This window comes from Poecilia formosa, unplaced genomic scaffold, assembly GCF_000485575.1.
Source record: "Poecilia formosa unplaced genomic scaffold, Poecilia_formosa-5.1.2 Scaffold3, whole genome shotgun sequence".
Classification (NCBI taxonomy): Eukaryota; Metazoa; Chordata; class Actinopteri; order Cyprinodontiformes; family Poeciliidae; genus Poecilia; species Poecilia formosa.
Genome location: NW_006799942.1, coordinates 5,685,154 through 5,704,656, shown reverse-complemented (window position 1 = coordinate 5,704,656; position 19,503 = coordinate 5,685,154). Strand labels below are relative to the sequence as shown.

At 39.6% G+C, this 19,503-nt stretch overlaps 1 protein-coding gene across 4 annotated transcripts in view; it reads left to right on the top strand.

The window, feature by feature from the left end:
- Nucleotides 1-19,503, top strand: part of nrg2a (neuregulin 2a) — an 83,288-nt gene that overhangs the window by 41,105 nt on the left and 22,680 nt on the right. For all 4 annotated transcript variants that reach the window (XM_007556816.2, XM_007556824.2, XM_007556833.2 and 1 more), the window contains exons 2-3: nucleotides 792-957; nucleotides 2,181-2,299. In XM_007556816.2, coding sequence (XP_007556878.1) covers nucleotides 792-957; nucleotides 2,181-2,299 — 285 coding nt within the window. The remainder of the gene's footprint in view (nucleotides 1-791; nucleotides 958-2,180; nucleotides 2,300-19,503) is intronic.

The following is a 19,503-nucleotide window of genomic DNA, read 5'->3' as shown; positions in this document are numbered from 1 at the left end:
CCAGTTGTTACCTGCATGAACTTCATTTTGCTTGTCATGGTTTGTTCGTCTTCATTCAAACGTCGTCTCAGGGAGGCAACTGCAGCGAGCAGCTGTAATTTTGCAGGACAGCACGGTGCGGATTGTGCATGAAATCGTGAATGTTACTCATGGTTATTGGAGGCGATGGAGGATGTGTGTGTGTGTACCAGGGGCCATCCCCGGGCTGACCCTTGCTCACCCCTTTTCTTACCCCACCTAAACATGTGTGCAGCTGTCTGCTGACATGTTGCTGTGTCCTTCGTACGTATTTCATGATTTATGTTGTGCGATCATCACAAATATGGTTATCATAGAACGAAAGCACAGAATGAGTGTTATGATTTAGCGTGTTTTCTTTTCGCTCTCACAAACACAACAGGCCAGTTTTACAATGTTATAACTTTTCTTATTTCCAGATTGACTTTAATTGTGCGTGATATTTGTGGTTGCATATTCTCCCTCCTCAGCTGGTGGATGTTTGCTAAATACTGCCTCAGGTGTTTTTGTAGCAGCAAAGCCAGAGTGAATATGAGCATGTTTATTAGTCCAAGGCGAAGTTGATGATGTCTCCAGTGACCACATCTGGAGGTCACCTGAGAGAGCTGTTGGCTCACTCCATTAAGAGGGGTTACTGGCTCAGCTCCTGTTTCTCCTCTCTCCCCCGTCTCATTTTGTAGCAAACCATGATGCTTAAACCAGAAATATGTTTTCTTTTTGTTACATTGCATTAACACTGAGGTTTTCTTTTTCTTCTTTTTATTCCATTTTAGTTGCTGCTCCAAAGATAAAACCAATCAAGAATCCCATCGTCGTTGATGAGGGAAACAAGCTTACAGTGAAGTGTGAGGCCACAGGAAAGCCTGCCCCAAAGTACAGATGGTTTAAAGATGGTAATGAGCTGACGGATAGTCGAAAAGTCAAGACCAAGCCCAACAAGTGAGTACAAAGAATCGTTTTCTCGTAAGCCAAACACTGTCAAGAATGTTGTGCATTGTCTACAAATGATCTTCTTGTAGTCGGCCACCATCTAGTGAAGAACTTAGACAATGAAAGAATCAATACAACAGCCCATAGACTGTGATATTTCACTTTTTACACCACAGTTTAATCTGCAGTAACCTTCATATTTTTCGTTCATAGCTTCTGTTTATACACCAGTGGTGTTGCACCACCACCTACGTCCATTTCCGATTAAAAAAACTTTCAGCTTCTATGTAAATAGAAATAAGTGTGACAACAGCGTTTGCAAAATAGTGTTCTCATAAATGGCTAAGAGGTTTTTGAGATTGGAGCGTTATTTTTAAAACACTCGTTGTTGTCTTTGCTCTTGGTTCCTCCTAGGCCAACCATTAGCTTGAATCCATTAGCTTTGCTTAGCCTCTCTTGGACTAGCCATTCACTTCAGACTCAGCCTCTTAGATAAGTCTTTAGATTCAGATAATTAGTTTGACCCCTTTTTGATTAGCTGTTAGCTTCATTCTTTAAAACTAACTAATCTGGATTTATACAAAATAAAGAACACCAGGCCAGTTATGCGCTAAAGGATGTTAGGACCTACTCCGAGGATTATGACTTAACCTCACTTCAACAATCCTGAACTATGTCTTTCAGACAACATTTTGCAGTTAGTTAAAGGCTGAGTAACTAGTTTAATTAGCTCGTACAAAGAAGTCTTACCAAGACTTAAATTAGTGTAGAGGCCATATAATGTTACTGTCGCCAGCATCTTTTTTTGTAATAAGCTTACATAACTAAGAGAAGCAGCTCAAAGCATTTAGCATAAAGATAAAGGAAGAAAGACAGCTTTTCATTGTGCTTAAATCCTGTAATTTCTCCTTTTTGACAAAGTGGCTAATGGTGAGCTGAAGTTAAACATACTCACTTTGAGGAGAAAATACCCAAAATAAGAGCTTACGTTGACAATATAATAGCAAAGTCTTTATTGATAGTAGAAATGTAAATAAGTTAAGCTGCAAAGGAACATGTTAGGTAACCTGGATGCCATACAGAAGCATCAGAAATTAGAAATGAGCGTGTGCCATGATCGCTCTTCGGCCTCTTTGTGTGTTCCCACTTGTTGTATTTCCATACCTTTTTTTTTTCTTTTCCTCCCTGCCCTGATTCCCCTGACTCAGCTGTGCAAGTGTTGTCACCCGCAGGAAATCCTCCAAAGTCCAGATCAGCAGAGCGAAACTGGAGGATTCTGGGAATTACACGTGTGTGGTGGAGAACACGCTGGGGAAGGACAACTCCACTGGCACCGTCAACGTACAAAGCAGTGAGTACCGACTCCCGAGCAACAGGCAGAGCAGCGCAGATGCGCTGGCGTTGTTGTTGTTGTTGTTGCGACTGTTCTCTTGCCAATTGAGAGATCTGACAGAGTCCTCTCAAACAGGCATGAAGGGATAGTAACAGGCATGGAGAGCAACTGTCCACACATGTGGTTTTGGCCTACTATTCAGAGGAAAGGCGCATTATAGTTGGCAGTGAGCAACAGTGAAATGTATCGGAAGGTTTGTCTGTTTCAAACAAGAACACCAACTAATTAAAATGGGAAGTTTCAAAAAGGAGTATGGGATAGAAGTTAATGGGATTGTTTGGTCGAGATTGATGTCTGTGAGTTACAGATTTTCGCAAAGCGCTGCAGCAGATGAAAGAGTTTTGATAACAGCTGCTTCCATTTGGTGAGGTGGTGAGTTTGCCTTTGGTCCAAGAAGTGTCGGGAAAGTTCAAGGCTGCTCTTGGTAGCTTTTATTTTTATGTGGATTGGCCCAAAACAAACATAAGAGTTGAAGGAGTCTCACCTATAGATCTTCATCTGCTTCTTATCAAGAAAGAACATGATGGGTATTGGATACAGACTGTTCAAAAAAGATGCTGCATTGAACTTTCTGCGCAAGATGAAAACGTATCTGTACATGTTCTGGGAAATGCACAGAATATCCACATTGCCTTAGAAAATATCCATATTTATTCATTTTATAACTACAGACTTTACTGCGTTTTAATGGGATTTTCTCTGACGTGCATAATTATGAAGTTAAAACAAAATAGTCAAATCTAAAATATGTGGTAAACAATTTCATTCAGACTTGTTTACTTTGTTACCACTGAAGAATTCCCATGCAACAAATTGCGCATGCAATCAAGCTTTTGGACGCCTTCCGACTGTGGTTTTATGTCGGTGTAAATAAATTTTCTCTGAAGGGATAAGTGGTTTGTTAGAAAACATTAGTGAAGATCAAGTAACACAAGATGGGTCAGAAAGAAATTTGTAGTTTGGGTAAAGCCATGTAGAAGACACAGCAAACATCTGGAAGAAGGTGTCGTCTAAAACTGAACTTTTTGACCTACAGGCATGGTTATGTATTACATATTGTTGATCTATTACATAAAATCCCAGTATTACACATCCAAGTCTTTGGCTGACTTTGGTTGACATCCCACACACCTAGAGATATAGCTGCTGAAAAAAAGATGTAAAGTGACCGGGGGCTCTTGAGTTACACTTAGTGTCCTTGTAATCACTTTCAGGCTCAATATTCACTCCCCCTTCTTTCTTTACATTAGTCAAGGCCACCGTTTTAGAGCTTTTGTTTAGCGTTTGCAGTCTTATGCTTGAGCTGCATTATTAGAGTATAGCTGCTCTTCTCAGAGAAAGAAAAGCGCCCATTGTGTTTGGGAAAAACAGAGAAGGCTTGATATCCAGCAAACAATTTTTGCAGAAAAGAAGCCATCCATCTTGTGTTTTTAAATTGACCGCAGATTGCCTCTTTTATTTCTCTGACATCTAAAAAGCTTTAGCTGAGTTTTATGAGCGGATCATGTGACTCCTACTTTATGCGTACAGTGCGACACTCGGCTTTGTCCAGACACGGTGTCTTATTTCTCTTTCCCCAAATCAATGCAATATTTATGCATCCTTCTAAGACATACTGTGCTGACATTTATTAAATCTTAATGTCATACAGGTAAGTAACTGCACAACAACCATGTTTATTGGCAATTAAAACAAAATGGGTTGGATCATGCTCTGAAGCCTCAGAGGTTGGAGGATCCCTGGTGGCAGCACCTGCTTGTCTTCATATTGAGTGAAAGCTCAAGAGCATGTGATTGGTGGCCCATGAAACTCTATATATGATGACCTTAGCAGGCTGAAATCCTGGCGATGCAGAAATATCACAGAAAATCTAAAATTACAAAGCAGTGAGCATGTGGGCTTATTCCCACAGTAGCCATAATGGAGAAAACATGACAGAGCAGCATTATGCTGTGTTTTCACTTGCAGTGCAGACGATTTAAAACAAGTCGAACAGGATATCCTTACGTGTAGCGCAATGTATGATAAACAAGAGCTGGCAACTGGTAGAGCAGACGCCAAAACAGAGAAAAAAAATATATTTCATCTTTCTTGTTCACCATCTACAGCATATCTTTGTGTGAAAGCATCCCTGTGCTTTTCCATCTGTCAGCATGGACGTCGCTCAACGGCGGCAGAGCTGTCCTTCCTGTAGTGCGCCCGAGATCACTGGTTGTATGTCACGGTTTGGTTTGTTTGTGTACGTGTGGATGTGTCGGTTCACCGTTCCTTAAAAACATCCCATTGTACTCCAACAACACGCCCACTTCTGTCATGCTTCAGGGAAGAAGGCAAGACGGGGCGAATCGGGGGAGACATGTCTATAGGCAGGTCTGAAGACTTTGCTGAGATGTACGTTAATTATCCATAACATTATAACTACCCAGCAAATATTAAGACAGGCTCGCTTTTTGACTTTTAAGCATCACTGACTCGATGAGACAAGGACTCCATTAATCCTCTGAAGCTTTGTATTCGTCTCCAGCTCCCGTTTAGCCCGATTTCCTTAAATTGGAGTAAATCCAGCGTAGCCTAATGAAATCAGAAGTTATCTCATTGATAAATTAGATAACTTCAATTTGTGTATAGTAGTGAACAAATGCCATCAAGAAGACAAAGGAATGCAGCAAACTGATTAGTGATAATGTTCTGGTAGATGAATAAACAGTAGCCCAAGGTGTCGAGTCGACCGTATTCATGCCTATTAGTGGCCCAGTCAAGGTCTGCATTTAAATCCCACTGAGAATCTGTGCAAAAAATTACAATGTACAACAACAGGACTCTCCATTCAAAGTAATTTCTGTTTCTAGATGTATGAAACAGGTGGAGACGTACCTAAATGAAATGCAGCTACACATGCAGCGATATTACAAGGCTTTGACTTGGGGAGGTGAATACAAATGGACAACACTTTAAACCTTGCATCACCTAAGTGATCTACTTTGTGTTAGTCTGTCACATAAAATCTTGTTAAAACGCACTGACATTTCTGGTTGTAATATGAGATACTTAAGTACGTTTGTATGGCACTGTAGCATGAACTTTTTCAGTACTTCATTTACATTAGCTATGCTACTGAGTACAACAACGTGGGCCAATGGAGGCTTTGTTCAGCCTGTTGCCAGCTTTCATTTCTTGAATAAAAATCTTCTTCTTTCGATGGCTTTAGGTAAGCCCAGGCCTTCGCAGGCCGGAAACATCCCACAACAGCTGCAGATGTTGAGATGCTATGACTCAGCTCTTTAGGCATCAAATTTTGGCTGTTGCAAAAGTCTCCCCTGTAATCCTTAGCCATTTTTTTTTTCTGCTTTCAGCATATCATCTTCACGGACAAAATGTCCACAATGTGCCTAAACATATCTGTGGTTCTACTGTAACAAAACATTTCTTTTTCACTGTCTGCTTTCACAACGTTGTGGCTAAATATTGTATTTCTTCAAAAGAGGAATGTCGCTGCGATTACAACATGTGGTTGCGAGGCTTGGGGCAGTTGTTTAGGGAAAATGACACATTGTCGTTAAAGCAAATTTGATCAAAGAAAGGTCTGTTGGAAGCTAAAAGCATGGATTTATTAAAGACGACATGTAATTGATTAAGGGAGTTTCTTTCCATCCTGTTGGGTCAGGAGAGAACCGGCTGTTGTGTTAAAGGGCTGCAGTGGAGCGCGCTTTCCTGCTGCAGTATGTTGCCAAAGCAGCATGTAGCTGCAGTATTATCTGTGTATGTGTGCCTTCAAGTGAGGGAGAGCGAAAGGAGGGAGGGGGGTGCAGATGTAGATGGACAGGGGGAGCAAAAGAAGAAGAAGAAGAACAGAGCGTGGATAAAGGGAGGGGGAAAACATGTAAAACGAGGGAATGCATGACAGAAAACAGACAAAGCTATTAGTAAGAGCAAGAGAGATATTTATTACTTGTGGAAGGAGAATAGCAGAGCAAGAAAAAAAAAGGGTGAAGAGGAGGAAGATGTGTTACAGTGCGGTTAGCGGTTGCAAGATTTTCTTTCTGCTGTATCTGATGTCTGCATTAGGGTGCAACAGTGTACCTCTTTTCAGAGTGTGATGTGTGTTTTAGCCAAACCTGAGCAAAAAGAAAATGTTAAAAATCTCCTTTGTTTTTTTTTGTTTTTTTTTTCAATAAAAAAATAAATAAATAAAGAGAGAGAGATCACAGATCAATTTTAAAGCAGCTTGGTGCAGCAGCACCAGTTCGACTCGCAGCGTTACCTACAGTGTAGCACATGGCTGTGCCTGCATGCTGCCTGACACCAGCACTCAGCTCCACCACATGGCGAATTCAGGCCACCACATCCTACTTCTGCAGAATGCACAGACTTCCTCAGACTAGCATTTGTGTGCGTTTTCACTTCCATATTTGATAGTTATTATAGAAATATATGTCCATAGATTTTTTGCAAAGGTATTAGGCGGTAAAACAATACGCGTCTGGCACGGTGAACATGGCAAAAACATTTTTATCAGCGTGTCTGAGTAGCTCTGAAGGGTGATGACATCTCAGTTGCCTTAAAAAAAAATTCCCAAAAGTGAAAGTGATAGTTGGATTTGGTGCAGAAGCTTCTAACTAAAAAAAAACATATAAGACGTTTTCACTGATACAACACTTTACAGCTGGCCACTGTAACAATATTTGTGCAGCAAGACAAATGTAACCAAGTCTGCCTCGGACAAGAAAAACATGCCAGTTTTCCTCAGAGCGAACCCCATCTCAGCATTTGAAGGCATGCAGTATGCAGTGGCTTCATGCCAGCGGATGGAGTTTGCCAATAATATTGATTGATTGGACTTGTGTGGGGATTTTGCTCATGCCTCTCTGTTGAAAGAGAGGAAGAGAAACATACAGTGATTAAGTGCCAGTTACTGAATATTTTACACAGATGGCTGAGATAAGGGTTTGAGTTTCTTTCTTTTTTTGTGTGCGTGTTTCATATTTAAAGGTACATTTATTCCGGATTTTCCCCAGTGGGCGGTCCACTGTGTTTTTGTATTAAAACATGTTAAGTTGACATTAAATGTAAAATGTGAATTGGTAATTATACGTTGCTGGAAGTCATTGTTGACTCCCAGTAGGCTAGTGGATCTAATACTGTTCACATTTGTAACAGACCCACTGCATATGTGAACTAAGTAGCTGATTTAGGCCCCCCAGACCTTCAGGGGCCCCACAAGTGCTAACATTTTAACTCAAACCACATATATAGAATTTTAACATTTGTTTACTGAGAATGTCAACACTGTTAAATTTAATCTAATGATTTCAGCATAGATGAATTAAAAGAATTTAAATTTAAGATCTCACAAAATATCTTTGTGAAAGTGTAAAGAATGAATATTTTTGTAGTTAGATTAATTGTTGTTAAACTCACAGCATTGGTGAAAGCCTAATGCTGCGAGTTTAGTCTTTGAGTTTGAGCTCTGTTTGTTCACTAATTCATCTCAGTAAGTTACAATTATCACTGATTGCTTTTAAACTTGGCCAAAGCAAAGACGCATGCAATCTGGGGTCACTGGTCTATAAAATAAGCTATTTTAAGCAATTATTCTTTTTTTTTTTCTTTTTCATAAAAACCAGCGATGCTTAGCCTGGCAGGGCCAAGTTCAGCCTGGTGACCCGCCAGGTTTATAATACATTGGATGAAACCTTGTTTATTCATTTGAAATGAGGTCCCTTATTATTATCAGTAGTTCCCTACCAGTAGTTTAGATGTCGTGTTTTAGTGAGTTTGTAGAAAATTGAACACATCCTCTAAGAGGTAGAAGACTAACAGCAAGTAAAATAAACTGTTATTTTAAAGTAGGAAGTTTATTTTCTATCTACTAAAGGTCTTTGATGTTATTTTTCAAATTGCTATTTGTTGCGATCCCAAACAGTAGGACTAAATAATCTTTGAGAGGTGTAATAGTACACTTTTACAGTTTGATATTGGTTCAAATTTTCTTTTCTCCAGTTGTGATTTTAAGGATTTTGCAAAAAGGAAGAAATTTGTTCTTTCACTCAAGGTCGCAAGGACACATTTCTTTCATATTTCACAAGAACTCACATTCAGAGACCCGGGGAAGTCCTCAAAAGTCCCTCCCACTGCAAAATGTGTCAGTCTAGTTACCACACCAACTTTAAACTTCTAACTAAATGTGATACTCAAATGTTGGGGAAGTGTAGATTTTTGAAAGTGTAGCAATACATCTCTTGAATAGGTAGCATTTTAGTTTGAAATCTTTGAACTACTGAAACAAGACAAAACTCAGGTCTGACAACCTTTCAACATTTAAGCTCTCTAAAGATTGAATCGCTTTTCTTTAAAGTTTCTTTCATTAAACCGTGAAACACCAGATGCTGTTGTCAGAGTACATTAGAAATTTCCTTTCAGGTAAATGGAACGTTGTTTGTCCTCTCCAGACATCTCAGTAACAATTGCTGCCATTTAGCAAGTGCTGGCTTAAACTTCATCCACGACCCCCAGTGTAGACGCCCGGGGACCATTTGTTGTCCATGTGGTCTGACCTCTACCCTGTAATCAGTCTGGCATGGTGAGACCTGCTGGCCCTCTGCAGCGCGGTGTAGTATATCATCAACTGTTTTCTACAGGGCCAGCTTTGAGAGGCAGCAGCAGTCAGAGTTTGCTTGTTTCCACGTGGCTTCAGATTAAGGCCTCCATTTATCCTGCAGGCCGCCGTGTTGTGATAAGCGCTTGCGAGGCAGCCATGTGTCTGCAGGCTGCAGGTCACATCCTTGGGGGGTGCTGCACACAGCTCCACAGAGAGGCTGTGTGAGCGTCCAGGAATGTGTTGATGGAAATCACAGCTGAACATATGATTGCTCCAACCTCAGTAGTCATGCTGAGGCCCACTAGAAACAATTTGCACGCACCGGGACCCTCCTCTTTACCCCCAGTCACATACACACATAGATGTGCACATGTATGTTTTCCCTCTGCGTCCTGAAGTAATGATTAACTAATTCACAATGTCTTAATAGTTTTACGGTTGAGTGGAAGGAAGCTCTTTAGCGTCTTTTCCACGCCGCAGTTTGGTTTATTTGGCAAGCTCACTGTGTCATATAGCGTCACACGTCAGTAATATTTGAACTTTATTCGCGGGTTTATTGTTGAGATTCTGGAATGTTTTTGTGTAACATGATTAAAACCAAATACAGGAATAACTTTTGTCATCAAGCAAAACCAAAGCTGAATTTTTTTCCTGTTTTCTTCCAGTAAATCTGAAGATCTGTTTTACGTAAGCGAAACTGTAAGCACTTTGACTAGGATAAACAACAACTTCCTTCGTACCTACTATGTCACCCTTTAGCCTGCGTGCGTAAAACGAAACTTACTCACTTGTACCACGCAAACAACAAGATAAACTCGACTCCAGTGACGCTAAAGGATGTTAGTTGTGGCCTTGTCGTAAGCCAGTCAATTGTATTGATCGCTGTGTGTAAGAAGAAGAAGAAGAAGCAGCAGCAGCAGCAGCTGGACCGCCTATATTTAAGAAGAGCAGCTCTTTGCATCTGCCAAATGATTTGTATTTACAGCCCACCAGAGGACACCTCGTCAGGCTCTGTGGACGAAGCTGCCGTGCTATTAGTCATACCCACTTTTTCCAAATAATCCTAACTCTTGAGTTCTGGATAAGAATTCCTGTTTGTGCCAGAATCCTAGGTCTTTTTCAGTTTTAGTCTATGCACAGAGGCAGAATCCGGTCCAGGAGAGATGTTGTAGTCTAACCGACAACATTGCAACAAAAAGATTGTTTTTACATGGGTCACTTTACCTTTAGAATCCTCCTGATTATCCTTACTTTGTTGAATAAATAGAAATGAATGGAACTGATCATAATCTGAGCATTTAGGACTAAAAATAACAAACGTCCAAAAGAACTTTTTTTTTACCATATTTAGTTTTCTGTGATTACCAAAGCAAGCTGCGTCAAAGATATCGTCCCTAGCATCAGCTGACTGGCCGAGGGTGTTTTGTTTCCGATAGAGTCATGACAGTTTGCACTTATCAGAGTTCAAGCCCTTTTTTTTTTGTTCCCTCTCTCGAGATTCTCAAATCCAGCCGTTTCACCCACGCCGGCGTTTGTTTTTGTTTACCGTTTGGACCTTTCTGGAAATCTGGGCAGTTTCCAGAAGTGTGGGAGGATCGAGAGTAAGTGGAAAAATTTATGTTTTGAGCAGATGAACACCTCCAGTATTATAAGTACCAATCATGCACTGGAGCAACATCGCCGAGCTGGCAGGCTACAGATTTAAACTAAGGTGACTTGATATTAAACCTCAACCTTAAAAAAAATGCAAAGTCTTCAGAACTTCTCATACACATTAAACTTTTTCAATTTTTTTCACATTATGTCAAACTAATGCATTTTAGTGTGATTTTCTGTGACTGGGCAGCAAAGGCAGCGAAGACTGCGAAGTGAAAGAAAAATGTTTTTGAGTTTCTTTCTCTTTTTACAAATAAAGATCAAAAATAACACACTGTTTTATGTTTATGTACTCATCTGCCTCTACTCTAAATATTTCAAGCAAAACCCAGCACAACTGTTTACTTTCATAAGTTATCCAAAAGTGGCAGAAAGCTAAAAGTTCACATCATCCTCATGGGGAAACATGGTGGTAGAAGGGTCACAATATAAAAGTGCTTTCTCTTCCTACTGTGTATAATGTTCCTTCTAGCTTAAGTGGAACACAATAGATAGACCTGCAACATAACCCAATAAAAACACAAACACAGGAGTTCAAAAACTCTGAATTGGGTTAAACCTCCTTCAAGGAATTGAAATATTTTCCATTTTTGTGCTTCTTCTTTGATGCTTTCCAGTTTACTCTGAGAAACAAATAGTAATGTTTGACTAATAAAACATAATTAAGCGCTTTAATGTGGCGTGTCCTCCTTCTGGTAGTAGCCTTTTATATGCTGCATAAGCTAAAGAAGCATAATTGGACAAATAGAATAAAGCGGCTTCCAAATGTCTCCCTGAAACTTTTGTTTTCTCTCTCAGCTTAGTCTCATCCGGTCATTTTGCCGTTCTAATGTTATAAATAATCAAAGCACGTCTCATTTCAGAAGATATCCAGTAATCTCTGTGTGTTATTTGGGTCAGTTAAGCCATCAGTTTGAATGGATGAGGATACGGCTATGAATGCAGGAGGAAGCAGCTGTTACACTTGAAAAGCTGAGTGATGTGAGCAGGAGGTGACACAAGGTTTTCGCTGTGTGCAGGGGCTTTGTTAACCCTTCCAGTACTCCTGGACAGAATGTATCAGGGCCTTAATTTGATAGCATAATAAAAAAAATCCCTCTCAGCCCCCTCTCAGCTGTCCTGGTGGTCTTCTCGCTGCTGGTGACCCCAGCTGCGGCTGGCTGTGCTCTGGGTCCTGTTTTAACTTGCCAAATAACTAACAAACACAGCCGTGTTTGTTACTGTTTTCAAAGAGGAGAATTATGGCCTAAAATGTTTCGTTGCATCATAAAGGCTTGTTTGTACTGAGGCCGTAATAATTCGCAGTTGCTTGGATGTTTTGTGAACAGAGCAAGAACATTGAAAAGGGGCTTGCCAGAAAACTATTGTTCACTCACATCAAACAAAATCGAGGCTCCTCCTGTTACCTTGCATTTTTCAGAACGGGGCCGTGACTAATTCTAGGTGTCTTTGTGCTTTTTAACGTTTTCCTTGTGCGCCAGGGGAACATATACTTACCATTCCATTGCTTAAAGCTCAGCAGTTCAGTGTTGTAGTTGAGTTGCCACAGATGTCTGTTATCCTAAACCTCCCATTAATCCATCACGCCGTTTCCGTTGGTGATTTGGCACCTGTACTCATCGTCACATCATGTTTGTGAGGGTGAGCAGGATTTTGTATGACTAGTGGGTACCTGTAAGTTTACGCCATCCACGTTTAAGTGTTAAGGCACCACTTGTGGATGAAACTGTGATACACTCACGGTGAAGTCGACGTGTAGTACACAGAGGCCCGAAAGCCTAACAAATACCCTTGCTACATGGCCTGTTTTTAGGGTGTAAGACAAGTGTGGGTGGTGTGTGTATGCTAGTGTGTTTATAGGCATAAGAGGGCTGTACTCACACACTCGCGCGCGCACACACACATGCACACGCGTAGATGGAAATACACATAGGCTATGTACAAATAGGCTGAGTGCTTTTTGGCTTTCGGGGAATAGCAGTGGGAAAATCTTTGGTCTGAACAGCTGGCCATTACAATAACTGTGAGTATGAGACCCAAATTTGGAGTAGGGGTTAAAGGGTTTCCTTTTAGCTCACTAAATCTACTTCTCCTCAGTGAAAAGAGCATCTCGCAAATAAACTGGCATTCCCCATTTATAATTAACTCCAAAATTACTGAAAGTTGATATCCGGATTTAAAGTGAAGTTTTAATGTTATCGACATATTTACAGGCTACTGACAGGAGGTAATATTTTCGAGCGACCCAGCTAGACCCACCACAGACAACTCGTGAAAATACTAACAGTTTCATTGCTGCAACCCCAATAAAGCTCTGGTGTTTGATTTTTGGCAAGTGTGTAAATATTTTTGACAAGCCTTTTTTTTTTAAAATAAATGCAATAAAAGTTTTAATTAAAAATCGAAATTCATTTTACATTTTTATAGTCTTTACAGAGATGTCAGAAATCTGCTTATAGGTTGAGACATTTTGTCATTTTGTCCTCATCATCAAGGCTTCTCTTTAGCAACACATTACCTCGTATGAGCAAGAAGACTGAATACTGAAAAATGAGTTGACCAAAGCTGCAGTGTGTAATTTTATTTTGACCAGTGCGTAGCTCCAACAAAAGTGTCCACTTCGCCTGTTACTTTTTACTTGAGTCACCTTCAGTTAACCTTGCTTAAGACTTAAAACGAAAAGTGTGGAGGCAAAAACATCCTCATCTTGCTGAGTGACACATTGTATTCTACACATGCTGAAGGAATTTCCACACAACTTCCCATTTGGCCTTTAAGTTCAAATGTGTCACCTTATGGCCGCAAATCTACTTTGTTGACATAACTATCAGAAGCTCTGCCTGTCGGGGGGCTTTGACCAAAGATGTTGGCAAATTTCGAGGATGGGCCTCGAGGTCAGTGGTCAGTCTAGATTTTACCTTTCCACATCGGTGAGTTAGTGTTTCAAATCTTTCCCAAAAGATTTCAAACACACTTCTTAGACTTCTTGCTCGGAAGATTTATTTCTCAACCAAAAAAAGATTCAAGGCTGTATTTTTTTTTCTTTTTTATATATTATTGTTTTTATATTTCAATATTTAACATGTGGCAAATATTTTGAACAACAGAAAAGACCAAGCAGAGAGCAAACCTGCCTGGAACTGAGCTGCAGAAAACACAGTTTGGCCATTAGTTGCCTATTTCACTCAAACTGGTGTCCGACAGCGCCCGGCCACGCTTGTGTGTGTGTGTGTGTCGTGCCATTTCCCGCCCTGCCAAAGACTCACTTTGCTTCCTTGCAGTGCCTGAACAGCTGTTGTGCAATCACACACTGGGTTGCTCTTTGATTTCACTTCAGCGCTAAGACGATTGAGGCAGACAAGACCAGGCATATCAGCTATGTGACTGAAAAATGGCAATAGGAGACAAGAATATAAAAGAAGACGCACTGGTTGTGGTGGTCTTACTGACGAGTGGGTGGTAGATTAATGTTGCGGGCAGGCTCCATTTTGTTCATTTTCTAAACATTCCTGTTTTCATTTCAGAGGCGTTTGAATTGTGGATAATTTTCTATTGGAAAGAAGCTTTGAAGGAACTCTTATTCATAAAGGTTTTTTCCTTTTTTTTTCTTTTTCGTGCATCACACCGAGAGTAAATAGTAATTTAATTCCTCTGGTTATTTGACATGAAATCTCCCTCGCTTGAAGGCACAGATGCTGGATGCAGCTATTGATTGGGTGTGGTTTAAGTTACTCTACGTTCGCTATTTGGTTTTTGTTAGTTTTGGCACGCTTTGATATTTTCCTTCTGATCGTGTCAACACACCATCTTTTCTCTTCCGTCGTCTTCCAAGCATTCAGTCTGTATCTTGCGCTTTCTTTTAAACTACCTTTTTATTTGTTACTGTTTTTTTTATTATTAATCTTACTTTGGCGACAGCTTTATCTCGGTCTCGGCTTCTGTCAACATTAGTTGTAATTCCGAATCTGGAAATAAAAACATGTTTTATGCGTCAGCGTTCATATTGCCACATAAAAATGTCAGTGCTCGCTAATATCTAAAGCACAAAGAGCCTTCATGTAACTTCTGCTTCATCTTTTGCTTTGTTTCATGTTTAATTTGTGTTGAGCTGGATAAACGGAGTCATTTTTTTCCCCCCTTTCTTTCATGCACTTTGTTTAAACCGCAGAACTTAAGCCCACAAACTTACATCTAAAACTCTGCACATCCTCTGCAACCACATCAGACCCAGCTGTCAGCGACTTTATATTCAACCAAAGGCACACTTCCCACTTTGGTCTTTTGTGCTGCCAACTTATCAGGTCCACTGTATTAAGCCCATTTAGAGAAGACAGCCTTTGCGCAATAGCATAAAAGAACTTGCAGCATGCAAAAGTGCAGCAAGAATGCTTGCAGCTTGAACTGAACCTAAGTTGAAAGATCCTGGTCCGAGCTGTAACAGGAGACATGTCAGACATTCTCTGCCAAGAAGTAAGGAGGTGAAGGGAGGTGAAGGGTGTGCGAGTCTGAAGGGAGGGGACAATCTGATTTTTTATTTATTTTTTTCCCGGTTCATAAAAGTGAGTTGTGGAAAAGCATGTACGGGTGACAGAGATTACAGGTACCATCACCCTCTTTATTTATATGATTAATATCCTGTACTTGTGACATTTATAACGTTCTTCTGTCTGGTTTTCACAGCCCAACAAGGACTTTTGTTTTTTTGTTTTAATTGTGATGGAGATTTACTGGATCTCGCATCTATGTGTTTTTGCAGCACGAAGCCGAATGTCTTGAATGAAGGCCTGTGGACTGTTTCTCTTGCGACTGTGATTTACTCCTGAATCAGAGACATGATTTATATGTTTTATCTTGACAACATTGCTTTTAGGAGCAAAAGTAAAAAAAAAAAGCCTTAACAAAGTCCAGATGGATGCTGGTCCAGCAGTGTTTAAATAACCGCCTTGACGTTCGCCCTACGCAGATTCAGATTCTGTCTCATGCTTTGAGATGCGTTTCTGTTCAACGGCGCGCCACAGAAGTAAAACAGATTAAGCAAAGCTGAAGAAAATTATCAACATTTGTCATGAATTAGCAGAACATGTGTATAGCTTTGCACCGTAGTCGGGCCAAACTGAAAACTGATTTCATTACACAATTCTGGATAAATGGGCTGGACTGTGAGGTGCAGTTCAGGGCTATGATTCGGTGCAAGCAGTTTTCTGTTTGCTGCATATGCAGAGGGTGCCTCAGGAGAAGGAAGAAGAAAAGAAAAAAAAAAGAAACGTGCAAAAGGGACCTCTCTTTTCACTTTTACGATTTTCCTAGAATCCTTTGGAGAGCGTGGAGAGACAGGCATGTTTATGAAGGTTTCCAGATGGTCCGGCTTGCACCCCCAGCTTTTCCTTTTCAGTTCTTGGGCCATGAAGGATTAATCAAAGTCAGTGGCAAAAGCTGATGCCTAAACACTGTGGCTTTCACTAACCCAGGAGGAAACCTCTTCTCAGCTCTCTTCACATTCAAACCCCCGGGCTATACTGCTTTGGAAAACTGAGACGCGAGGTTAAGAAACCAAGCAAACTTATCAAAACCTTGGCTACATGAGTGCATATAAACAACACAGGGGAAAAAAATCCTCTTACTTCAACCCTCATCAACCCAGCAGCCAATCTCCTATTTAGGGTAAAAGGGAATTGTCCCCAACGTTCGGCCAAGAATTAATGAACTTGCCTAAACTCTGGTCTCCTTGGCTTTCGAAGGTGCCTAAAGCGCAATATATGGAATGCAGCTGAACTATTTACTCTCCAAAACACAGATCGTTAAGAAAGTAGGAAGTTTAGATGCCAATGATTCAATGTGACTAGTTTCTACATCGTTGGGAGCTACATATAAAATAGTTGGATGTGAGAGGAAGCAACGTTAAAAGGGTGCATTTCCCTTCAGTTACTTGGGTTGGGATCTGACAGACAAGTTGAAGGTTTCAGAGGAAGTTCATTTTAAAACCTCAGAACTAAACCTCATAAAAAATACTTTTAAAAAAAATAAGGGTTCAGAGTCATTTCTAAAGCAGTATTGTTTAATGTTCTTACTAGGCCACTTAAACAGTTCATCGCTATTGAGAACTAAAGGAACGCACGACTCAACAGAGCATTGGCTCTGCATTAGTCTGGATATTTTCGGAGGAAAACTTTACATTTTTTTTAAAGAATACATTTAACTCATAATCACCCAAATTCATCTCTAAGTGACTCAATAAAGCTGTGACTTTGCATTACATTTGAACTATTTATTTGTATAAATAGATTACGCGGATAACCATACCTGATACAGTTGTATGAAAATAGTGGAGTCAATCTGTAAGTTTAAAAAAAAATAATAAAAAATAAATTTTTGTAGGTGGCTCACTTTTTCTATATTAAAAATGGATCTAAACTGGGTGAACTTCAAACACCAGAAATAAATATGCACCTGATTTACCAAACACATTAAAAGTTGTATATTTTAGAATAAAACTTTCACTGCATTATGAGAAAATAATGTAAAGAATATCAAACCCACCATCGAGAATCGAGTGCTATTTATTAGCAGTGGCTGAATGAAAAGAATAAAGGAATGCAATGAGACTAAAGGTGTTGTAAGTAAAATATGTGCTTTCGCTGTGATTATTTTCATTTGCTTCATGTTCAGACATTATTTTGAGAAAGATTTAACCCACTTAAACCTAATCTTCCTCTCGAGACAAACACTCGTCTGATGTAAAACTGATGTGACTGAACGCAATTAAAGAAATCCAAACACACACACAAAAAAGAATAGCTACTCAACATTACAAACCCACACTGCGTCTATCTCGCAGGTTATGAATGTGTACGTAAGCCGAGTTTACGAAGCGTGAAAAATTAACCTCTTCTTTAAGCTGTGAACTGAACCATCACAACATATTGAAAATAAGTGAGCCGGTATAATACTTGAAAATGTGTTTCCACACACTTACTGCCGGGAAATTTGTAGAAAAACAAAACAAAAAAAAAAGTATGAATGAGCAACAGAGGAAAACAATATCTGTTATAATCACAGAAAAGAAATGCGCCGGCAGACCGGATGAATGTGCTGTGTTGTCAGAGTTTGCAACAACTCTGAAGGAATATTCAGTCTGTGAAGAAAATCTGGTGAAAATGTTCTGTCAAGTCACTGATTTAAGCGATTGTGTACGTTTTGCTGCATCACATTTACACGAGAGATGCTCTGGCGATGTGTCAATGTTAATCTCTAAACAATTCGATAAATACTTAGGCTTTATCGTGACGTTTAATCTCGAGCTAATATGTTGTTGAGCCTGAACAAACATCAGCACAAACAAATTAGAGCAGAAACACAAAGGGATGGTGTATAGGAAGACATGTGAGAAATCAGCAGCCTCATCTGTAGCATTCCTGCAGTCAGGTCTCACTAGGTCACTGATTAGTAGTAAGAAACTTTTTTTTTTTTTGTCTAAAGGGAATAAGAAAAACTGAAATGCTCAAACATATCCAAACTTTTTTTCTTTGATAAAGAGGGAAACTTGAGACTTTTTTTTTTTAACACTCTTATTTTGATTTTTATCGTTAGCCTAATTGTGAGCTTTCCAAGTGATTTAACTGTATAGGCTGCGAACAAATGTTGTAGTTCTTGTAATCTTATCATATTTTGTGGTGGTGTGACAAAAGAAAATGCGTCAAAAAAGAGAAAAAAAAAGGCAGTTAGGGAGAAAAACAGCTTTGTTTATGACATGCAATACAGACAAATTGCAAAACATTAGTACCAGAGATGATTTTATTCCAAACATGTGCCCCCTTTTCAGTTGTGGTTGGATGAGACATGCTGGGTTGCATAACAATAAAAAAAAAAATAAAAAAAAAGACCTTCATTTAATTAGGTAAGAGCCAGCAAATCGATCCGTTTATTTTTGCAGCTTGTTGCAAAATGTCGAAGCGAGTTATGGTATTTATACGTGTTTGTAGCCTGATAAAATCTCCTGCAGATGTGCAACTTGCACTGAAAAGTTTCCAGAGGATACTTAATGTGTATTAAGTTTTCCGAACTAAGTGGACGGACTTTTTTTTGAGCTTTCATCAGTGCTTCTGCAATCCACAGTGACAAAGCACTAAGGAGAATTTCTATCTGTGCATTAAATCCTTGCATAGATGCATCACTGAACCCTTAGATCTTTTACTGTCCAACGTGGTTCTTTTATTTCATGGTTATTTTCACAGAATTTCATATTTAGATATCTCTTAGTGCATGTGAGAAATACGCCTTTATTTTCGTCAAGCATCAGTTTTAAAGTTGTGCAAAAGTGGAGGGAGAAAAGAAAAAATGGATTTTTTTCCTGTGTAATCCCATAAACATTACATATAATAACATTAATTTTTATCGTTGCATTTAGTGAAAATGTGTACATACACCACTGAGAGGGCTGAAAAAATGTACAATATCCTAATTTTCATACACCTGTTGTTTCTATTTACACCTTTCACACACGTCGATCTATAATTATTTGTTAAAAGTCATAATTGATCAAATCAAGACTAACCACTGTCCTCATCTTCCAGTCATCAGCAGTTGTCTCACCAAAAGGCTCGTTAAGCTTGAATTTGACCTCGGTAGCTTTGAAGGCGCTCTGAGACTTCATACAGATCATCGACTCTCATTTATGCATTTATGAAAATATTGTTCGTAGAAAAGCTATTTCAACAGTTTAAGCCAAATGCATGAATAAGCTTGATATGTAACCCCCACAGAAGTAGACACTGTCTCATTAATTGCAAAATCATACTTACAAATAGGTATTGTAGCAAACTTAAGTACAGAAAGAAATTGTGTAGCAAAATTTTTTTTTTTGGGGGGGGGGGAGTTCTTGAATTGTCTAGGAAGGACTGCGTTTAGTTTT